This window comes from Natator depressus, chromosome 11, assembly GCF_965152275.1.
Source record: "Natator depressus isolate rNatDep1 chromosome 11, rNatDep2.hap1, whole genome shotgun sequence".
In the NCBI taxonomy this organism is placed as follows: domain Eukaryota; kingdom Metazoa; phylum Chordata; order Testudines; family Cheloniidae; genus Natator; species Natator depressus.
The window spans coordinates 38,585,612-38,603,120 of record NC_134244.1 but is presented as its reverse complement, the minus strand read 5'-3'; the positions used below and the strand labels follow the sequence as shown (position 1 = coordinate 38,603,120).

At 41.0% G+C, this 17,509-nt stretch overlaps 1 protein-coding gene across 2 annotated transcripts; it reads right to left on the bottom strand.

The window, feature by feature from the left end:
* Positions 1-4,652: 4,652 nt before the first annotated feature.
* On the bottom strand, positions 4,653-16,605 carry KLHL23 (kelch like family member 23). Of its 2 annotated transcripts, XM_074967525.1 has the most exons (4): positions 16,595-16,605; positions 13,763-14,977; positions 11,352-11,504; positions 4,653-8,095 (listed from the first exon to the last, which is right to left on the bottom strand). In XM_074967525.1, the coding sequence occupies exons 2-4, from the start codon at positions 14,973-14,975 to the stop codon at positions 7,785-7,787; spliced, it is 1,677 nt and encodes a 558-aa protein (XP_074823626.1). In that variant the 5' UTR covers positions 14,976-14,977; positions 16,595-16,605; the 3' UTR covers positions 4,653-7,784. The 2 variants fall into 2 exon arrangements, with proteins under 2 accessions (XP_074823626.1, XP_074823627.1); XM_074967526.1 differs by lacking the exons at positions 11,352-11,504; positions 16,595-16,605 and having other exon boundaries at positions 13,763-15,892.
* Positions 16,606-17,509: the final 904 nt, after the last annotated feature.

Here is a 17,509-nt window from a genome sequence, read left to right as displayed (position 1 = left end):
TCAGGAGTTGCCTGCAATATTCTATTTACAGTATTTTCCTGCAGTCAGGCTCATGCCTCATTTGTAAGTGCCACAAAGTGGGGAATTTCTGCCATATTGCTGATTCATGTGAGCAACATAAAAAGCTGCAAGTGGCCAGCCTCTACTGCTCCTGTCTCGCACTTTGAATTTATTTTTACAATAAACAGTGCCAGGTACAATGAGACTCTATAGTTCAATAAGAACAACACAACCGCTCTCTTACATTCAGAAGTTTTTTCAGTTTTCCTAGAATCCTTAGGTGTATATAGCTTTAGTCAACTGCATTTAAATTTTTGCAGTTAGTAAAATCTTACTACACTCTTTTGCTGGGAAAAGAGCCAAGAGCTTAAACACAAGATTGCTAGCTCTAAGCAGCCTTCTAATAATGGGTTGGGTTTTTTTTAAAATTAATAGTCTAAAAATCTTATACTTCAATTAACAGCAAAAAAGTTAAGAAAATACTTATTAAAAGGGACTTGCTTTTGTTTGTCGTTATGGAAAAATTAACACCAATTACCTACCCAGCAAAAGAGGACGTTAGATATTTGGTTTCTTTTATTCAATACTCAAGTACATTCACCTACCAAAAAAAGGTACCTGTCCAAGTATTTTAAAAAACATTTGATACACATTCAACAGAGCAGGAATGTATATGTTCCAATTTCACTCAGTCACTAAAAATGTCACATAACATCCATAATGTGGATCACTCTGTAATATGGTACCAGCCTGTTAAAAAGATCTGATTAGAGACATTACACAGGAATAAAGTAAACAAAAGCAAGCTGTTGTAATGATCATTTTGTTTCTGATACTAATCCTTGCCAACTAAGCAAACTTGTTAAAATTTCCTAAATAAAGAGTTTAAAAAAGAAGCCCAGCAGGGCTGCTTTAAACACATTGGGGGGGATGGGGGAGAAGAGGAAAAGGAAGAGACACCTGTGTGTGCATGCGCATTAAATAAGTTACTTCAGGTCTTGTATAGTTCCTGACCATTAGAGTCTTATTTCCTTATTCATATATATAATTAAATTAATTAATGTGAGTTGTTTCTTAGATCTCAATTTTTGAAATTCATGTATTAACAGTAACTGATAGTTTAGATCTATTACATTGTTAATTTTTGTAAAAAAGTGTGTTCAAAAGTGGTATTAATATTTCAGTGGATTCAAACATGTCCTTTGTTTGTTTGTTTTTTAATAGTCACTTTTGTTCTCTGGGCAAAAAGTTAAGTTTGGTCTATATTTGCAATTAAACTGCATTAGCCAAGCGAATTGTAAAACAGTTCAGATAAATTAGTTTGAAGGTCATTTCCTTGACACAGTGGATAGCACTTTTTTTTAAAAATTGATGGGAGCTCTAGTGCAGAAAAGGCAAAGGAGTTTAAAACATTCTGTTAGCTAAACCTGTAGTCCATGGAAGTTCCCAGGTACTAAGACTTCAGTGGGAACAAATTTGGGTAGCTGGACTCTAGGGTAGGGTTAGATCTAGTCCAATTTAAAAAACAAAAAAAACCACACACCACCCTATAGCACCAGGTCTCAGAGGCCAGGTAAGCTGACTCAGGCTCCTGGGGCTTGGGGGTCTAAAAATTGTGGTATAGACCAGGGGTTCTCTGCCTCTCTCTCAGCCACCTCCAACATGCTATTAAAAAAAAAGGCACATACCATCCAGGCCACAACTGTTTTTATGCATATCCAGTAGATTAAAAGCCAGGGCCAGCATTTGGTTAGCATGCAGGGCAATTGCCTGGGGCCCCATGAAGCTAAGTTGCTCAGGTTTCAGACCCACATAGCAGGGCTCAGGCTTCAGCATTCTGCTCTGGGGTTCAGTGAGCCTAACAGCAGCCCTGCTCTCATTTGTTTTGGCAGACCCCCCACTTGTGTACATTGGGGCTCGAGCTGGATCCCAGGCTCCAAAACGCTCCTCCATCACGCACTCTCAGAGCTAAGCTTGAACATCTACATTGTAACTTTATACCTCTACAGCCCAAGTTCTGGGAGCCTGAGACAGTAGACCAGCCTCTGGGCTGACAGCTCTCACAGCAGTGCAGTGGCAGAGCTGTAGTACTTACTGAAGACACCACCTACACTAACAGGAAAGCTTTTCCCTACTGACATAGCTACCACCTCTCTGGGAAGTGGAGTACCTATGTTAGCAGCAGAAGCTCTACCATCAACATAGCATGGTCTACACTGGGGGTTAGGTCAGTATAACTTACTCAGGTGTGGATTTTCCACACCCCTGAGCAACATAGATATACTGATGTAAGTAGCTAGCATAGAGCAAGCCTGGGTCTTTTATTGCAGTGTAGTAGCAAACTGAACTGGGTATGACAAAAGGTGTTTGACAGCTCTCCCAGCCATATCCTGCCACTTAATGAGGTCCTGGTCTCACGGAGGAGACAGTTAAAAGCCCAGTATGTAAAACATGGGAGATAATTGGCCCACTCTTTGTTGTGGTGAGGCCTTGGGTGGAGTACTGTGACCAGTTCTGGGGGCCACGCATTTGGAGTCTTCCATTTGTCCTCATCTTTCCTGATGAGAGCAACAAACATGATAAAAGGTTTAAGAAAACCTGACCCGGGGGGGGGGGGGGGGTAAACAAAAAACTACACATGGCACATGGTTTATCAGGTCCTACTTCAATCTTGTCTCAAGACTAGTCTTCAAATAGGTTAGGGGCTGTTATAGAGGGCAGCAATCAGTTCTACACCTCAGCTGAATGTATGATAAGTAGTAATAGACTTAATCTGCAGCAAGGGAAATTTAGATTAGATTTAGGAAAAACTTTCTCTCTGGAATAGGCTTCCAAAGGAATCCCCATCATTCAAGGTTTTTAAGAACAGGTTAAACAAATGCCTGTCAGGGATGGTCTAGTTTCATTTGGTCCTGTTGCAGCATAGGGGAATGGACTGGAGGTCTTCTCAATGTCCCTTCCAGCCTTACATTTCTAGGCTTCTATAGCAAATCAGTTGACTCTATTCTAGTAGAATAAAGACAGATGGTTGATCTCTGGTCCCACTGCTTACACAGACATGATTTAATGAGTTTTAATAGATACTCTCAAGTTAAAAAAAAAGTCACATCTCTTTAGCTGACCATGTACTTGCTAGTGTTAGCTATTTTAGGGGCTACCTATAATTGAAAGGTTAAGGAAATCTATATATAAATTGTTACTTTAGGCACTTTGGGTACCATCTACAAGAGTGCCTAGGTGCACAAGTTCTGCTTTTAGGTACCGCTCGGCTACTGTCTAAACCCATTCAGTAGTAAGTTTTTCTTCAGGGCATGCATACTACATCCTCACTTTAGGCACCTGTCGCCTACCTGATTTTATGCACTATCGCCTCACACTCTGGCTATGTCTACGCTGCACACTTTACAGTCTAAAAGGCACCTCTCTCCCCCCATTCATTGTAGGGGTTTAAGCACTTAACTCAAGGTTTGTGGCATGCAGTAGTGTTCCTGTGATTTTCTAGGCAGTGCAACATTTTAGTGCCATGACTGTCAGTCCCTTTGTGTAAAATTAACTTCACTGTATTGTTGATGGCCCTTTATATCACGATCATGCACAGCTCTTCTCTTCGAGACACTTATCTGCCTATTCTCCAAGCTCTGTAACGGTGTTTACCAGTAACATTAGCATGATCTGTTAAGAGTTTTACCACCTACCTTCTTCATTAATGGTGTATGTCCAAAGCCATCTGAAAGCCTTTGATCATAATACTTAACACACTTGTATTGAAAAAAATTCCAAAATTCCTTTAGGCTGATAATCAGCTCAATCATTTAGGCTCCAACCTGCTAACATCTTCACACACTACTTAACGTTAGCACATGAATAGTCCCGTTGACTTTAATGGGATCACTAAAGTATGTAAAATTAAGTACATACCTCTTTGCAGAATCAGGGCATTTTTCCATCTCCAGAATGGTAGTCAATGGAAATATTTTATTGTAACTCCACATTTTGCCTAAAAAGCTTTTTCCTTAGGTCAAAGAGGGAGAGAAAAGAAACCTCTCATCCTTAGACTTCTGCAGCTTACCCTGCTCTTGGAAACAGAGTCTCTACAGTCAGTGCTAGAAGCCTATTGTAAGCCCTAAGAAGTTTTAAAAATATCCTACTATAAAAGGAGTTGGAAATGCATCATCATATAATAACTAAAACTATGATTCTGTGTGTCCGGGAATCCGAGAGCCAATAAACCACTAAAACAGAAACAAGACTTCAGACTATTCTTCTGATATGTCTGTTCAATCAAAAGAAATTTCTGTGGTAAAATATACCTATTATTTACAAGCTTATTTTAGAAGTTTGTTTGTACCATTTTTTGTTTAACAAAAATTCAAACATTGTTGACAAATTAAAACATTCTCCATGCTAACAGTTTTCATTTTTAAATTTGTTTAACTAGTTAATAAATTTAAACATGAAAACAAAACATTGCACTAAGTTTTACATTTAGTAGAAAAAAATCAGTTTGACATATCCATATTGCCAAATCCATGGGTATCACATTTATCAAAGTGAGTTTGCCTATAATTAAAATATATTATACATACTAGTACTAACTTGAAAAGTGATTCAACTTAGGTATTTCATTCCAATTCCCTTTCTTTCCATTTTATGGATGTTAAAACCAGGAAGTTATATAGTCAACCCCTACCTTGGTATGAATACAGTAGAATTGCTTCATAACTTAATCATCACATTAATCTATTAATATTAAGTCTGTTGCATTGGATGACTGAAAAAACTGCTGTAATCAGCCTTTTGATACTCCAGAACTCCCCCACCATAGTCTAAACAGCACATGAAACATACAGCATTGGCCTCTCACACCACATCCCAGCACAATCCTCTCCTATCCTTGTACAAGGACAGTTATCCCAGCCCTTCCAACTGAAGTACCACCCAACTTATCCAAGCTGAAACCCCCACATCCTCTCTGCTGGGAGCATCTTTGCCAAAGGAACATCCCTCACTCCCCCTGGCCTTCTCACAGTTCCTCGGGGTCCAGCTCTGGAGAGGTCAGCTGATGAACTCCTTCACTGCCTTCAGTCTCCAGCATAGAGCCAGCAGGCAACTCCCCCTGCTGCTTTCTGGCATTCAACCCTCATCTAGTCCTCTGACTCGGGGATACCAGCCAGCAAAACCCTCTTACTGCTCTCCTACCTTCCTCCAAGAAGCACATTTTACCACCTTCTGCAAAGACACTGATGACTTACAGTTCCCCTGCTCTCACCTGCCCTTAAGTGACCCACTCCTTTCTAACTTCCTGAGCTCTATGTCCCTCCTTGGGTCTCATTCTGCTGCTGAGCCACCCTGATCTTTTATAACCTTCAGGTGCTATGCCAGGCCACCCTCTTAACGGTCCAAATTGGGAGCACTTGATCTGGCACAGGGGGCTGTCCTGCTTCATTTACTGCAGCTAGCCATCCTGTGATACTGCTTTCTACTGTAGTAATATTGCTCTTTAATCTTTCATTTAACTTTTTAAAAAATACTCTACCTTAGAGAATAATTCCAAATAGAAGGAGAGAAGAAAATAGGGGGCAGAAACAAACTCACAGCAGATTTATGTCTCCTCATCTCCTTTTTCTAGTGTCTTTGCCTTTCACTCCACTTTGTACTAACCTGTATGGCCCATGCAAAAGCAGTATGCAGTTCAGTTGTCAAGGCCTCTTTATATTTTATGTTCTTTAAGCAAACTATATTAAGATCATTCAATAGCTTTCCACTGGGCTTTAAATAAACACAGCTCACAATTCCCTACATGCACATGAGCCTCAGAATGTGAAGTTTGCAAACACCAAGACGAAAGTAAATAAATATACTGTTTTAAATTGAAACTCAGAGTTTAGTGCAACATGCTTACTAGTGCTTAATGCAATAAACAGAGTAGGATGATACAAAAAGGGTAGCAAAAAAACAATAACTCAAAATTTTTACAGATTAGAGGGGAAATAATTACAAATTTGGGGCATACGTGCTCTGCAATCTCCTAGGATATACTTACAATTCTTTGTAAATAAGGAGAACATTTTTTCTTCCTTTTACCCTCCATCAACCTCATATCATCAATGCCTGTTTAGGCAGGTGTTTCCTCCAACAACCCCTGGTAGATCCCTGACAGTTCTCACTATAAGACAGTGGCTTTGAAGGAATGGGCAGAAGATTTATTTTTTCTAAAGGATATATTATCTTTTTTGTAAAGTGTCCAGATACTACAGTGGTGATACTTAAAAAGAAAGCAAAAAAGGGTATAATAATTACCCTGTAAGGTAGGTGTGTATTTATTTAAATTATTGTATATATTATTTAAATTATTGTATACATTATTATCATGACATTGGGGTGCATGACATGGAAAAGCAGCAAAATTAAACTCCCCATGGTAAAAGTAACAGCACACCATAAAAACAACACACCATAAAAACCTCTGAAGAAATGATCAACAGTCAATCAAATGCAATTTAACAAAAGTTACATCTTGTATATGCTCTCTGAGATGTGACAGGGCCCATTTTATACATCAAAACATTTGTAAGACGACTGATGATGTCTGAGTCAGAAGGTCGTGGGTTCAAATCTTTCAGGTGGACTGTACCAGTACCTTATGCTGTGTTGAAACTACCTTGCTGCATTGTAGGGATCACAATGCAATATCAGATGTCTAAACTGATCTTTTTTTCTGCTCATCTCAGACAGCTCTCCAGACAGAAGTTAAAGATCCCAGATCACACTTCTAAAAGGAGTAATGGATAAATCCAGTGTCCTGGTCAGTATTCTATCTCTAAACTTTTTGCTGAGTTCCTGTGGCTGCTGAGCCTCACTCACTGCACTACCAGTATCTAAATCATGGTTTAGTGCTTTTGGAGATCCTGATGTGAAAACAATTATATAAAATATAATTCTGTTTTTCTAGTCTGTACCAGAGGTGTTTGTACCTCAAAGAGTCCATTAGATTCCCTGCCAGTCTTTTCCATTCTAAAAGACATGTATCTTAACCAATTCTGCAATCAAGAATATAGCATATCTGGAATCAATCAACAATATTCCTGAATCAGCTTGAGAGTAGGCCATCTTGGAGCAATGTGAGGCCCTCTCCTGTAGCTCCCTAAATTCCTTTTCAGTACAGGAATAAAGGAATGACCACATGTCTTAAACTTGAATCTTTAGTATCATAGAGCATTATTTTACCTCTAGAGCACTAGGGCAAACACCTTCTATCTATGTTTTGAATGGGGATTTGAAAGCGGACTAGCAAAATATCCTAACAAGTCAATCAGCTTGTGACAGTCACTAAACAATAAGTGTTAATAGCCACATTCAAATTATTAAAGGTTTCACTTGAAACCCAAGTAGTCCATATAAGTGTAAAGTCTTTTGTTTTTCAGTCCTCCTAGCAATGCGACAAAACCTTGAGCATGGTTCCCTCCAGTGGTTAATTAATACAAATTAGTCTTTTACATTACTCCTTGTATGTCCACTGGAAGTATATTTTGTAAAGATGATTTGTAAACCTTTATGAAAAACAATAACTGGTGAATTTATTTTGAAAATGAAATTATGTAAAAATATTGTCACAGCATTTATATTATATGAAGTGAATTTTAATAAATACAGGTTTGTATATAGATTTATATTAAATGTGAGTGATGGGTTGTATTAAATACATTGCTGAAGAGGTAATCTGTACTGGTACAGATACTGTACTTGCTTGTCTCTTGCAACAGACATATGATATTCAAATTGTGTTAGACATTGTACACACAGACACAACCATGTGAACGCATAGCACTGGGAAGATTGCCGACTACTTCCCATTTATTATGCTCAGGATCATATTTCTCAATACTCTGCAGATATGTTCCTTTTGAATAGGAATATCCTCCTGTTACATAGATGCATCCATTCATGACAACTGCACCACACTCCATCCTTCTTTCCATCGTATGCGCCATCTGCCTCCATTCATTTTGTTCTGGGTCATAGCAGTCAGTGATTGCGGTTTGTCCACCCACAAGATAGAGCTTGTTTTGTAAGGCAATGGAACACAGTCCATATTCTTCAGAAAGAAAGGGAAAATAGTTTAATTTAGAATAATAAAACAAACAAACAGTACTACCTAGTTGGTGAAACTGCAGATACATATGATATGATTCCCTCTCTGTGGTCCATCAAGGGCACCACTTAAGGTTTCAGGCTCCCAGATATCATCTCTCTTAGATAGAGATCATTCTGCCATACACTATGAGAAGCCCTACAATCCTGTCTGCCCATGCGCCAGCCCCTGTATATTGCCTCTTCTCCAAAGGCTGTGAACAGTGCATTGTCAGCAGTTACAAGTTACCACACAACTTTCTCAGAAAAATACATTTATTCATAGGATAAAAAAGCATTACAGAGAAAGCATAAAATAATAAAAGCTCCTACACACTTCAGAAATCACTCATCCTCCACACTGGGAGTCTGGTAGGCCAACATCCCTTTCAACGCTTCAACAAGGGTTGGGTCTTTCTTTGGACAGAAGGTCCTGTCCATTTGCTAAATCAAAAGGAAGCCCCCCAACTCAGTTCAAGCTCTACCAAAAAGCTCTTTCTTTGTTTTGTAGTGTCTGGAAAACCCAGCCTGAAGCAGTATATGTCTAGGGACTGGTACTTCTATGGAGCTGTTTCCAAACAGGGACTGTTAGTAATCATCCCCCGCTGTTTTCAGTTCCTGCAGGAGCTGTACTAACCCTCCGCCAATGGAGTTCCATACAATCTCTGGCCCACAATGATACATAAAACATTCATTAACTTCATACACTATCGTCCCAAAAAATACAGCATCTGGTTGCAATATCGGCCACAGTGGGGTCTTTTTTCAAAAGAAATTCTCCATTGACTTAAACTGGTTTTGGATCAGATCAGATTTTGAAAAACTTCAACAACTTCTGCTGTATCTGGTCTCAGGAAGACTAAGGGCATCGTAGAAGCTACATACATTTTAACCAGTGGTTAAAGAGAGTCTTGTTTAAAAATTTATGCAGATGAATATAGGAAGTAGAGGGGGAAATTTATTCTAACCCTGTCCATTCAGGATTGTTCCCTTGAGTTAATTTTCTTGTCCTTTATCCAATCTAGATTATATTACCCTATATGCTGAGGCTTCCACCACTTCTGTAGCAGACTATTCCACAGTCAAATCAATGTAACTGTCAATAATTTCTCTTTATTAATTTCATCCCATTACATTACAGGGAGGCAGTATGTCCTAGTGAATAGAGCACAAGACAAGGCTGGGACTCAGGAGACCTAGATTCTATTCCCAGCTCAGCTATTGACCTACTGGGTGATCTTGGACAACTCACTTCACCTCTCTGTGGTTCAGTTCCTCCCTCTGTAAAATGGGGATAATCATACTGACCTCCTTTGTGAAATGCTTTGAGATCTACTGATGAAAGTAGATCAAAGCATTTCACAAATGAGGTGCTAAAAAAGGTGCTACATAAGAGTTAGGTGTTATTACTTCTCTTTCCATTTGAACGCATCATCCTCTTCCTTATTAGGGTTCACACCTTCCATATATTAGTGGTTTATCATCACTGTCCTGTTCCTGAGCCAAAATCTTCTGACCTTTTTTGTCAATCTCCATTTCCCTAGTGTTGCAGCCTGTCTTTATGCAGACTCAAGACAATAGTTGGTTGCACTGTGCATGATCTCTGCAACCAATAGAGCTAGAATTAAACTTTATTTTTTTAAATTAATATGTAGATTCTGGAGCAAAATCTGCTTGAGACTTTCTATTCTGCCAGCCAGCAATCCATGTAAACCACCTTTGCCAAATGCCCAAAAGGGTATGGAGTTTCTAGGAAAATAGTGTACTGTATTGATAATATAGTCCATACTTAGTAATATAGAATATAGCAATAAATTATATGCTTAATACAGTTCTGAAGCAAACTAAGGACTGGTCTACACTAGAAAATTAAATCAGCATAACTACTTAGCTCAGAGGTATGAAAAATTCACACCCCTGAGGAGCAGAGTTAAGCCAACCTAAATCCCTGTGTAGACAGTGCTATGACAATGGAAGAATTCTTCCATCAACCTTGCTACTGCCTCTTACAGAGGGGGATTATCTATGCTGACGAGAGAGCCCCTCCCGTCGGTGTAGACAGTGTCTACACTGAAGCGGGACAGCGATGCAGCTGCACAGTTGTAACATTTTAAGTGTTAACAAGTCCTAAGGCTTTGTCTACACTGGAACCTGAATGACAGAACTTTTGTCGTTCAGTCTGTGAAAAAAACACACCCCCAAATGACAAAAGTTTTGCCGACAAAAAGCACCCGTGTGAACAGTGCTTTCTTGGCAGGAGAGCTCTCCTGCTAGAACACTCCAAGAAAACCCCACTCCAGCAAAGATGTGTATAACGTGAGTACACAGCTGTCACCATGAAGTACATGCTCGAAAGGTTGAAAATGAAACCTGAGCAGGAGCACAGTCTCCAACAAAGGGGTTTTAGAGTAATTAACAACCAAGTTATATTGCTACTGAATGTATCCATTAGGGATTGCTGAAACAATCATTTATCTTCTATGTTGTCTTTAATGCTAACGCCCTATTACACTTCATAGTCATAAAAAAGCAGGTGCACACAAATAAGAAAACAAAAATAAAAATAAGAACAATGAAATAACACTTCACCTACATTTCAATACACTCAGTACAACAATTTTAAAATATTGTTAAAAGTTCTGTAAAGCAAATCTTTAAAACATAAAACTCATATGTTCCCCTCCCAAACTGTACATAGAAAACCATTCAAAATGTGCATTAAAAAGTGATTTTGGTCATACATTTAGAATGCTTTCTCTGAATATAACTCTTATTTTCCCTTTTTATAATATTTTTAGAGAGAAGCTAGGTGAGGTAATACTTTTTTATTGGACTGGCTTCTGTTGGTGGAAGGTACAAGCTTTCGAGCTACACAGAGCTCTTTTTCAGGTCTGGGGAAGGAATCAAAGATACTACTTCACCTATCTTGTCTCATTCATTTCCTGAGACCAGCACAGCTACAACAACACGGCAAACAACTTTATAATATTTTAACACTTTTCATACTACATTAATATTAAACATTTATTTGTTGGCTTGCTGATCAAATACTTTGCTAGCTATTAACCTTACAGCAATTTAGAATGCATTTAGAATGCACTTGAAGCTTATTCTCTTTACAAAAGAACATTATCTAAAGCAATGACAAAGATCATTAAAACTTTCAACTAGAAGTAACCAAAGTCAAATTCTATATTCCATTGGGAAATGTTTCTGTTTACCTGGATGTGGACTTGTAGTGACTATGCTCCATTCATTGCTACCTGAATGATAGCTCTGAATTTTGTCATAGGTGCAGCTTCCCCTGTAACCATAGTGGCCTCCAATTACATAGATGACTTCACACAGGACACAGGCTGTGGCATTTCCAACACCTATTTATAGTATTAAATTCACAGCACAACTTCAGATTCTACAGAATACTGACTGCCACTTCCATCAATAACACATCAATAAGCTGAAGTTACTTGTTAATTAATATTTTAGTATAAAATTATTCTTCCAGGTATTTAAATGAAAGTGTAATAAAAGCACCAGAGAGAACTCTTATGACACCTTACCTTGTCAATATAAGGCAAAGTCAATGAAAACAATAAAGCTTCTTACATATTTTATTGCATATTAATCAATATCAATCCATCCTTTCAGACCACACAAAAGCTATGTGTAATATTTATATGTTAGGTGCTGCACCTAGATTTGCAGTACTTAAAGAAACACTGACAAGGTGGATGAGGTAATATCTTTTATTGGACCGACTTCTGTTGGTTAGTGAGACAAGCTTTCAAGCTACACAGAGCTCTTCTTCAGGCCTGGTAAAGATACTAAGAGTGTCACAGCTTGTCTCTCTCACCAACAGAAGCTGGTCCAATAAAAGATATTACCTCACCCACCTTCTCTCTAATATCTTGGGACCCACATGGCTACAACAACACGGCATACATTAAAGAAGCACTGTCAATGTTAGGATGGAAATTTGACTTATTTTTAAATTATTTCATAGAGAATTTTAAATACCATTTTAAAATAATCATTTCTTTACCAAGAAAAATTTAAATGGCAATTGAGGTTACTCAGCACCTCACAGAATCATTTATACTATTTTAATCCTCTGAATTACATAATTAATTATGCTGCTGTACAAACAAGGAAGTAAACAAATTGGAGCTATGACAGGTTTCAGAGTAGCAGCCATGTTAGTCTGTATCCGCAAAAAGAACAGGAGTACTTGTGGCACCTTAGAGACTAACAAATTTATTAGAGCATAAGCTTTCGTGGGCTACAGGCCACTTCATCGGATGCATAGATTGGAACATATAGTAAGAAGAAATATATATATACACACACACACATATACAGATAAGTTGGAAGTTGCCATACAAACTATGAGAGGCTAGTTCGTTAAGATGAGCTATTATCAGCAGGAGAAAAAAACTTTTGTAGTGATAGTCAAGATGGCATTTAGACAGTTGACAAGGTGTGAGGATACTTAACCTAAGGAAATAGATTCAATATGTTTATCTCCATTAAAAAAAAGTAACAAAAATGAATGCTTGCCAAATTAATATGGAAAAAAATCAGAAGGAAATTATAGAGAGAAAACATCTATACAAAAGAGACAAAACAGTTTATAGTATAATTCTAATATTCTACTCCTTTATAAATTAGCAATAATTTAGATCAAGAAGAATAATGGTTTATAGTAAACGATATGGACATCTAAGTAATGGCTGCATGAGCAGTATGAATTCTACTGATTTTTAACATTAAGTCACTATCCACTTTCTAGGTGTTTTGTATTTTACAGACCTCTTATAAAAGAGAGAATATGTAATTTAAAAAAACATGCAGTGACTTAATTCATATTTTTTTTACTTGCATTATCTTTGATAACAAGATAATACAGTTTATTCTTTGCAATAGTTCAAATTCTAATATTAAAAATAACTAAGCAAATCAAATGTTTTTCAATCTGTAGAATAAATTGCTGCCACTTTTCATCTTCCCACCAAGGACTTTAAAAGTCCTGGACTGATAATACACAGAGATGTGATAAAATTACATGAACAGAAGTTATGAATGACGGAAATGTGGCTATAAAGAAATGGATCACAACTGTAAACATTGTGATACCTGGAATTTGTTATTCTGATCAGAAGTTTTTATCAGATAGAACTTAACTGCTGTTTGGATACAAAGTAATTACCATCCATTGGAGCTAAAGTTAAATGACATTTTCATTAGAGTACAATCTGAATAAAAATATTATGATCAACTTCTGGTTTCACAGATTATTTTCTGAAGGTCCAGTCAGCACCAGAAGGGCTGAAATTGTACAGTGACTTTTCTATACCTTATACAGAAATTTTGCGCAAGAGAAGGTAACATTAAACTGAACATACTATCTTTAAATTCACATTAGTGTTGTTGGATACAGTCCTGTACAGAGTTCAATGTTTCAAGTGGTTTGACTAATAAAGACGTGAACCCATTAAACCCATTAAAGTTAATAGAAATACTCCCATTTACTTCCATGGGCTTGGATCAGGCCCTAAATATGGCTGTAGAGTTTACAGGTGGCAAGTGAAAAAGGACAGACATTGAGGCAATAACCATAGGAAAAGTTACATACCTTTGATCATGTTTGCAATGGGAACCCATTTCTTTTGTAAAGGATCATAGAATTCTGCTTCTTGTGCTGGAGCCCCTTTTCTGTAGCCTCCCAAAGCATAGACACAGCCGCCCAAGCTAACTGCACAGTGATAGTATCTTGTATTAAGCATGGGGCAGCCTTCTGTCCATTCATCAGTTTCACTGTTATAAATCCACACAGTATCAAGGGCTTCTATGTTGTCAGTTCTATAGCCCCCCATTACATAAATGTTGGGTCCCAAACTAGTGACCCCATAGCTCTCCCTTGTGTGATCAGGCATCTCCGTTCCCTGGATCCAAGCATTAGTTAAAGGATCCCACACATGGACTTCTGACAAAGGATGCCAGTAATATCCTCCAATCACATACATAGCTGCTGTGGGCCTTTTGGAAATGTCTTTTGGGTTTGTGTTTAATGCACTGTATATCAGAGACCTTATCTTGTTTTCATTAAGCTGGCATTTCTTTCGCAAGCTTAAGGCTGATCTTAAATATATTTCATTTAAATCTATTTTGAGGCAGTTCAGCAGATCAAAAATGCATTCAATTCTTTTCTCCACGTCATATGCTATCCATTTAACCACAGGTTCTATGGCTGCCTCTTCTTTCCAAACATTGAGATTCTCTCTGGAGAGAATAAATAGGAGTTTCTCATAGCTGATTTCCAGAAATTCTTCCTGCCTCCACACTTCTTCAAATCTTGATAACAATATCCTCCTAGATTCTTTCTCTAGCTCTGAACAAAGGTGATACTCTGCGAAGGAGTGCATCCCTAGGCAGTTGACAGTATCTACATGCCTTACCAGAAACTGCTCACAGGCTTTCTTTACTGACACAAACTGGAGGAGATCCGCAGCTTGGAGGAGACTTTGAACATTTCTCTCTGTTATCTGGATTTGTGATGTGTATGCATAATTCACAAGAGCCTCCAGTATAGTGTGGCTGATCCCAGGAAGTTTGATCTGATTTTTAGATTTTTCTTTCATGTCAGCTGTGAACATTGCCCTAAAATAATTGCTACAAGCAGCTAAAACAGCTTTGTGGCAAAGGAAGATCACACCAGAAGCACACTGAAGAGTAATATCAGTAAATAAGCCATCCCGGTAAAATGTTCTGAAAGCCTGCAGGAAATCCACAGGGTGAGAAAGATCGTTGTAAATATAGGTGTAGTCCTCTTCTCCGCTCAGAGCCATCTCTGGAATAAAGTCAAACAAAAGGGGGTAGTTTTCAGTTATGCAAATTGCTTTGGGTAGTCAGCGCTGAATGTCTTAATTGTCCGTGTACATTGTATCAATGCTGCAGTCCAAAAGGCAAAATATTTCCCAGTCACGAAGCAAAATCACACGCATTTTCAAATAAGGTTTTATTCATGGCTTTATACATATTCAACCACATCCAGGGGGATAGTAAACTCGATGCATATGGATGCGTCTCCTTCTAATAACGGGTCTGTGACAGACTTTGCTGTATTGTACTATTCAAATTATTTGACTTCGTACAGCCAGAATGCGCACAGAAAAACAGATCTCTCACCACGCAAATATGGCACGTGAAGAGATAACTGGAACCCACATGTCTTAACATTTTACATCTAACTCCATGTGGAGTCCAAGCTGCGTAGAGACCCAATGTCCAACTCCAGCACAATCCGTTTGTAGGAGAGCTGCAATACTTTAGTATTTCAATGCTAAAATGACGGGGGAAGCGGCAATGGACAGTATCGCACGCGGGTGGAGTGGCGCGGCCGCTGGGCGCGCGGGGAACTCAACGGGGACGTGGAGCCCTGCAGCACTGGGTGCCAGCTCCTTGTGGCTCAGCCCGCTAGCACAAAGGGGCTCCCGCTGCAGGCAGCCTCACGCCACGGGCTCAGCCTGAAGCCCCGACACGACAGCTGGGCTCGTCCCGCTCCGCGTTGGAGGAGCACGGCGGGGAAGCCTGCGCTGCTGCGGCGCACCCTGGATCAGCCGCCCCCGGCCAGCCTGAGAACGCAGGGGGCTCCCGCGAGGACCCTCGGCCAGCGCCCTGCCCGGCCCATCGGCCCTGCGGCAGCGGGGAGGCGGCCAGCAAAGCCCCCCAGCAGACACGCGCCGCCCTCAAACCCCACGCGGGGGGCCGGGCGGCTGCGGAACGGGAACCTGCCGGCGGAGGGCGGCGCCGTCAGCTCGCAGCGCCGGCGGGGTAACGCCTCGCGCCCCAGCCGCGCCGCCCGCCCCGCGCGCGGGCCCAGGCCGCCGCGAGCCACTTACTGCTCTGTCTGAGGCGGCCGCCGCGGCTGGGCTGGGGCCAGCCTCAGGCGGCGGGCAGCGGCCCCTTGACCTTATTCGTGAGAGGGGCTGCCGCAGGAGGCGACTGAAGAGCTGAGGGGCAGCTCCCGGCCCGTGTCGGGGTGTCTCAGCGGTCTCCTCTCCCCCCGCCCCGCCGCCGCTTCCAGCCCGGCAGCGCCCCCTCCTCAAGGTCACCGCGCCCCCGCGAGACACCAGCGCCCCGCTCCAACAGCTGCGGCTCCGCCTGGCGCGGGGGGGGGGGGGGGGGGGCGGACTGTGGGGTAGGGCTCCTGCCGGGGCAGGGCCCGGGGCCGCTGCAGCTTTCCCAGCCCAGCAGCTCAGTGACACGCAACCAGGCACGGGGAAGCTACCCTAGGACGTGGCTTTCACAGTCCCCCACAGCGGCCCACGCCGCGAGCATCCCCCCAGCACCCGCCAGGGCCCAAATCAGCCTCTTCTGCAACCCGCCCAGATGCTGCTCAGTCGAACCCCGCAAACAGCGAAGGCTAAAGAGGCAGCAAGGTTAATTGCTCCAGGTGAACTGCAACCTGCTCCGGTGCGATCCTGTCCTCACGTGTAGAAGGCACGCTCAGGGCTTGGCCTGGGCATGCGGGGAGCTCCCCACATCGTGCCGCTCAACCTCCCACTGCCCACGGGGGACAGACTCCGCATGAGGAACACAGCAAATGATCCATGCTGGACACCGAAGTAGCTATGGAGTTCCTTTTCTGTAGGTGTAAATGACTCTTCTCATTATGTCTAACTGTCATGTAGACATGTCACAACTAGAGCTGTCTACTGTTCTCATCATGTTGATTCTTTTTTCCTCCTGTAAATAATTAGCAGCACTAGTAATCCCAATTATGGTTGGCGCATAAGTAACTCTGGATTTAAAAGGAATGCTGTCCATCAAAACCAGGGAGCCAAGGCTCCCTTGAAACTGGAAGGGCTGGAGAAAAACATTCTCAGAGCAGGACCATTATTTGTTAGTTGCTAAGTGCCAGCAATGAACTCAGTGCAGTAAAAAACACAAAATAAGAGAGTTTCTGTATCATGACTCCAAAGGACTGGTGCTAGGACCCCAGTTTTGGAACAGTCAGAGAGCCAGACCCTCCCTAGGGATCTCTAGGGCAAGTCATGTGGCTTCACTGCCTCCTTAGGCTGAACCTCTGGTCCTTCAGCACCCCAGTTCATACTGTGAGTGTCGGTCAGCGGGTCCAACTAAGGCAACCTCTTAGGGAGACTTGTACAATCTTGGGGAGCAAAGTGCCTCCTCAGTGACACTCAGCCAGCGTTGTAAAACAGAAACGTTTTTTAGTTGCCTGGAACACCGCATCAGTAGTCATTCGTTAGCACAGAGAAAAGAAAATTACAGCATAGTCCATCCTGGTCAGCACAGAACCCAAAGCCCTGTGCCTCGCACCTATCTTTGTCCAGATTCAGATGCACCCCAATGGCTTCCT

Excerpts from the sequence above, each read along its gene's own strand:
- KLHL23 (XM_074967525.1), bottom strand. The coding sequence starts at position 14,975 with ATGGCTCTGAGCGGAGAAGAGGACTACACCTATATTTACAACGATCTT. Across the intron at positions 11,505-13,762 it reads CATTGCAAACATGATCAAAG|GTGTTGGAAATGCCACAGCC; the intron begins GTATGTAACTTT and ends TACTATAAATAG. Across the intron at positions 8,096-11,351 it reads CACTACAAGTCCACATCCAG|AATATGGACTGTGTTCCATT; the intron begins GTAAACAGAAAC and ends TTCTTTCTGAAG.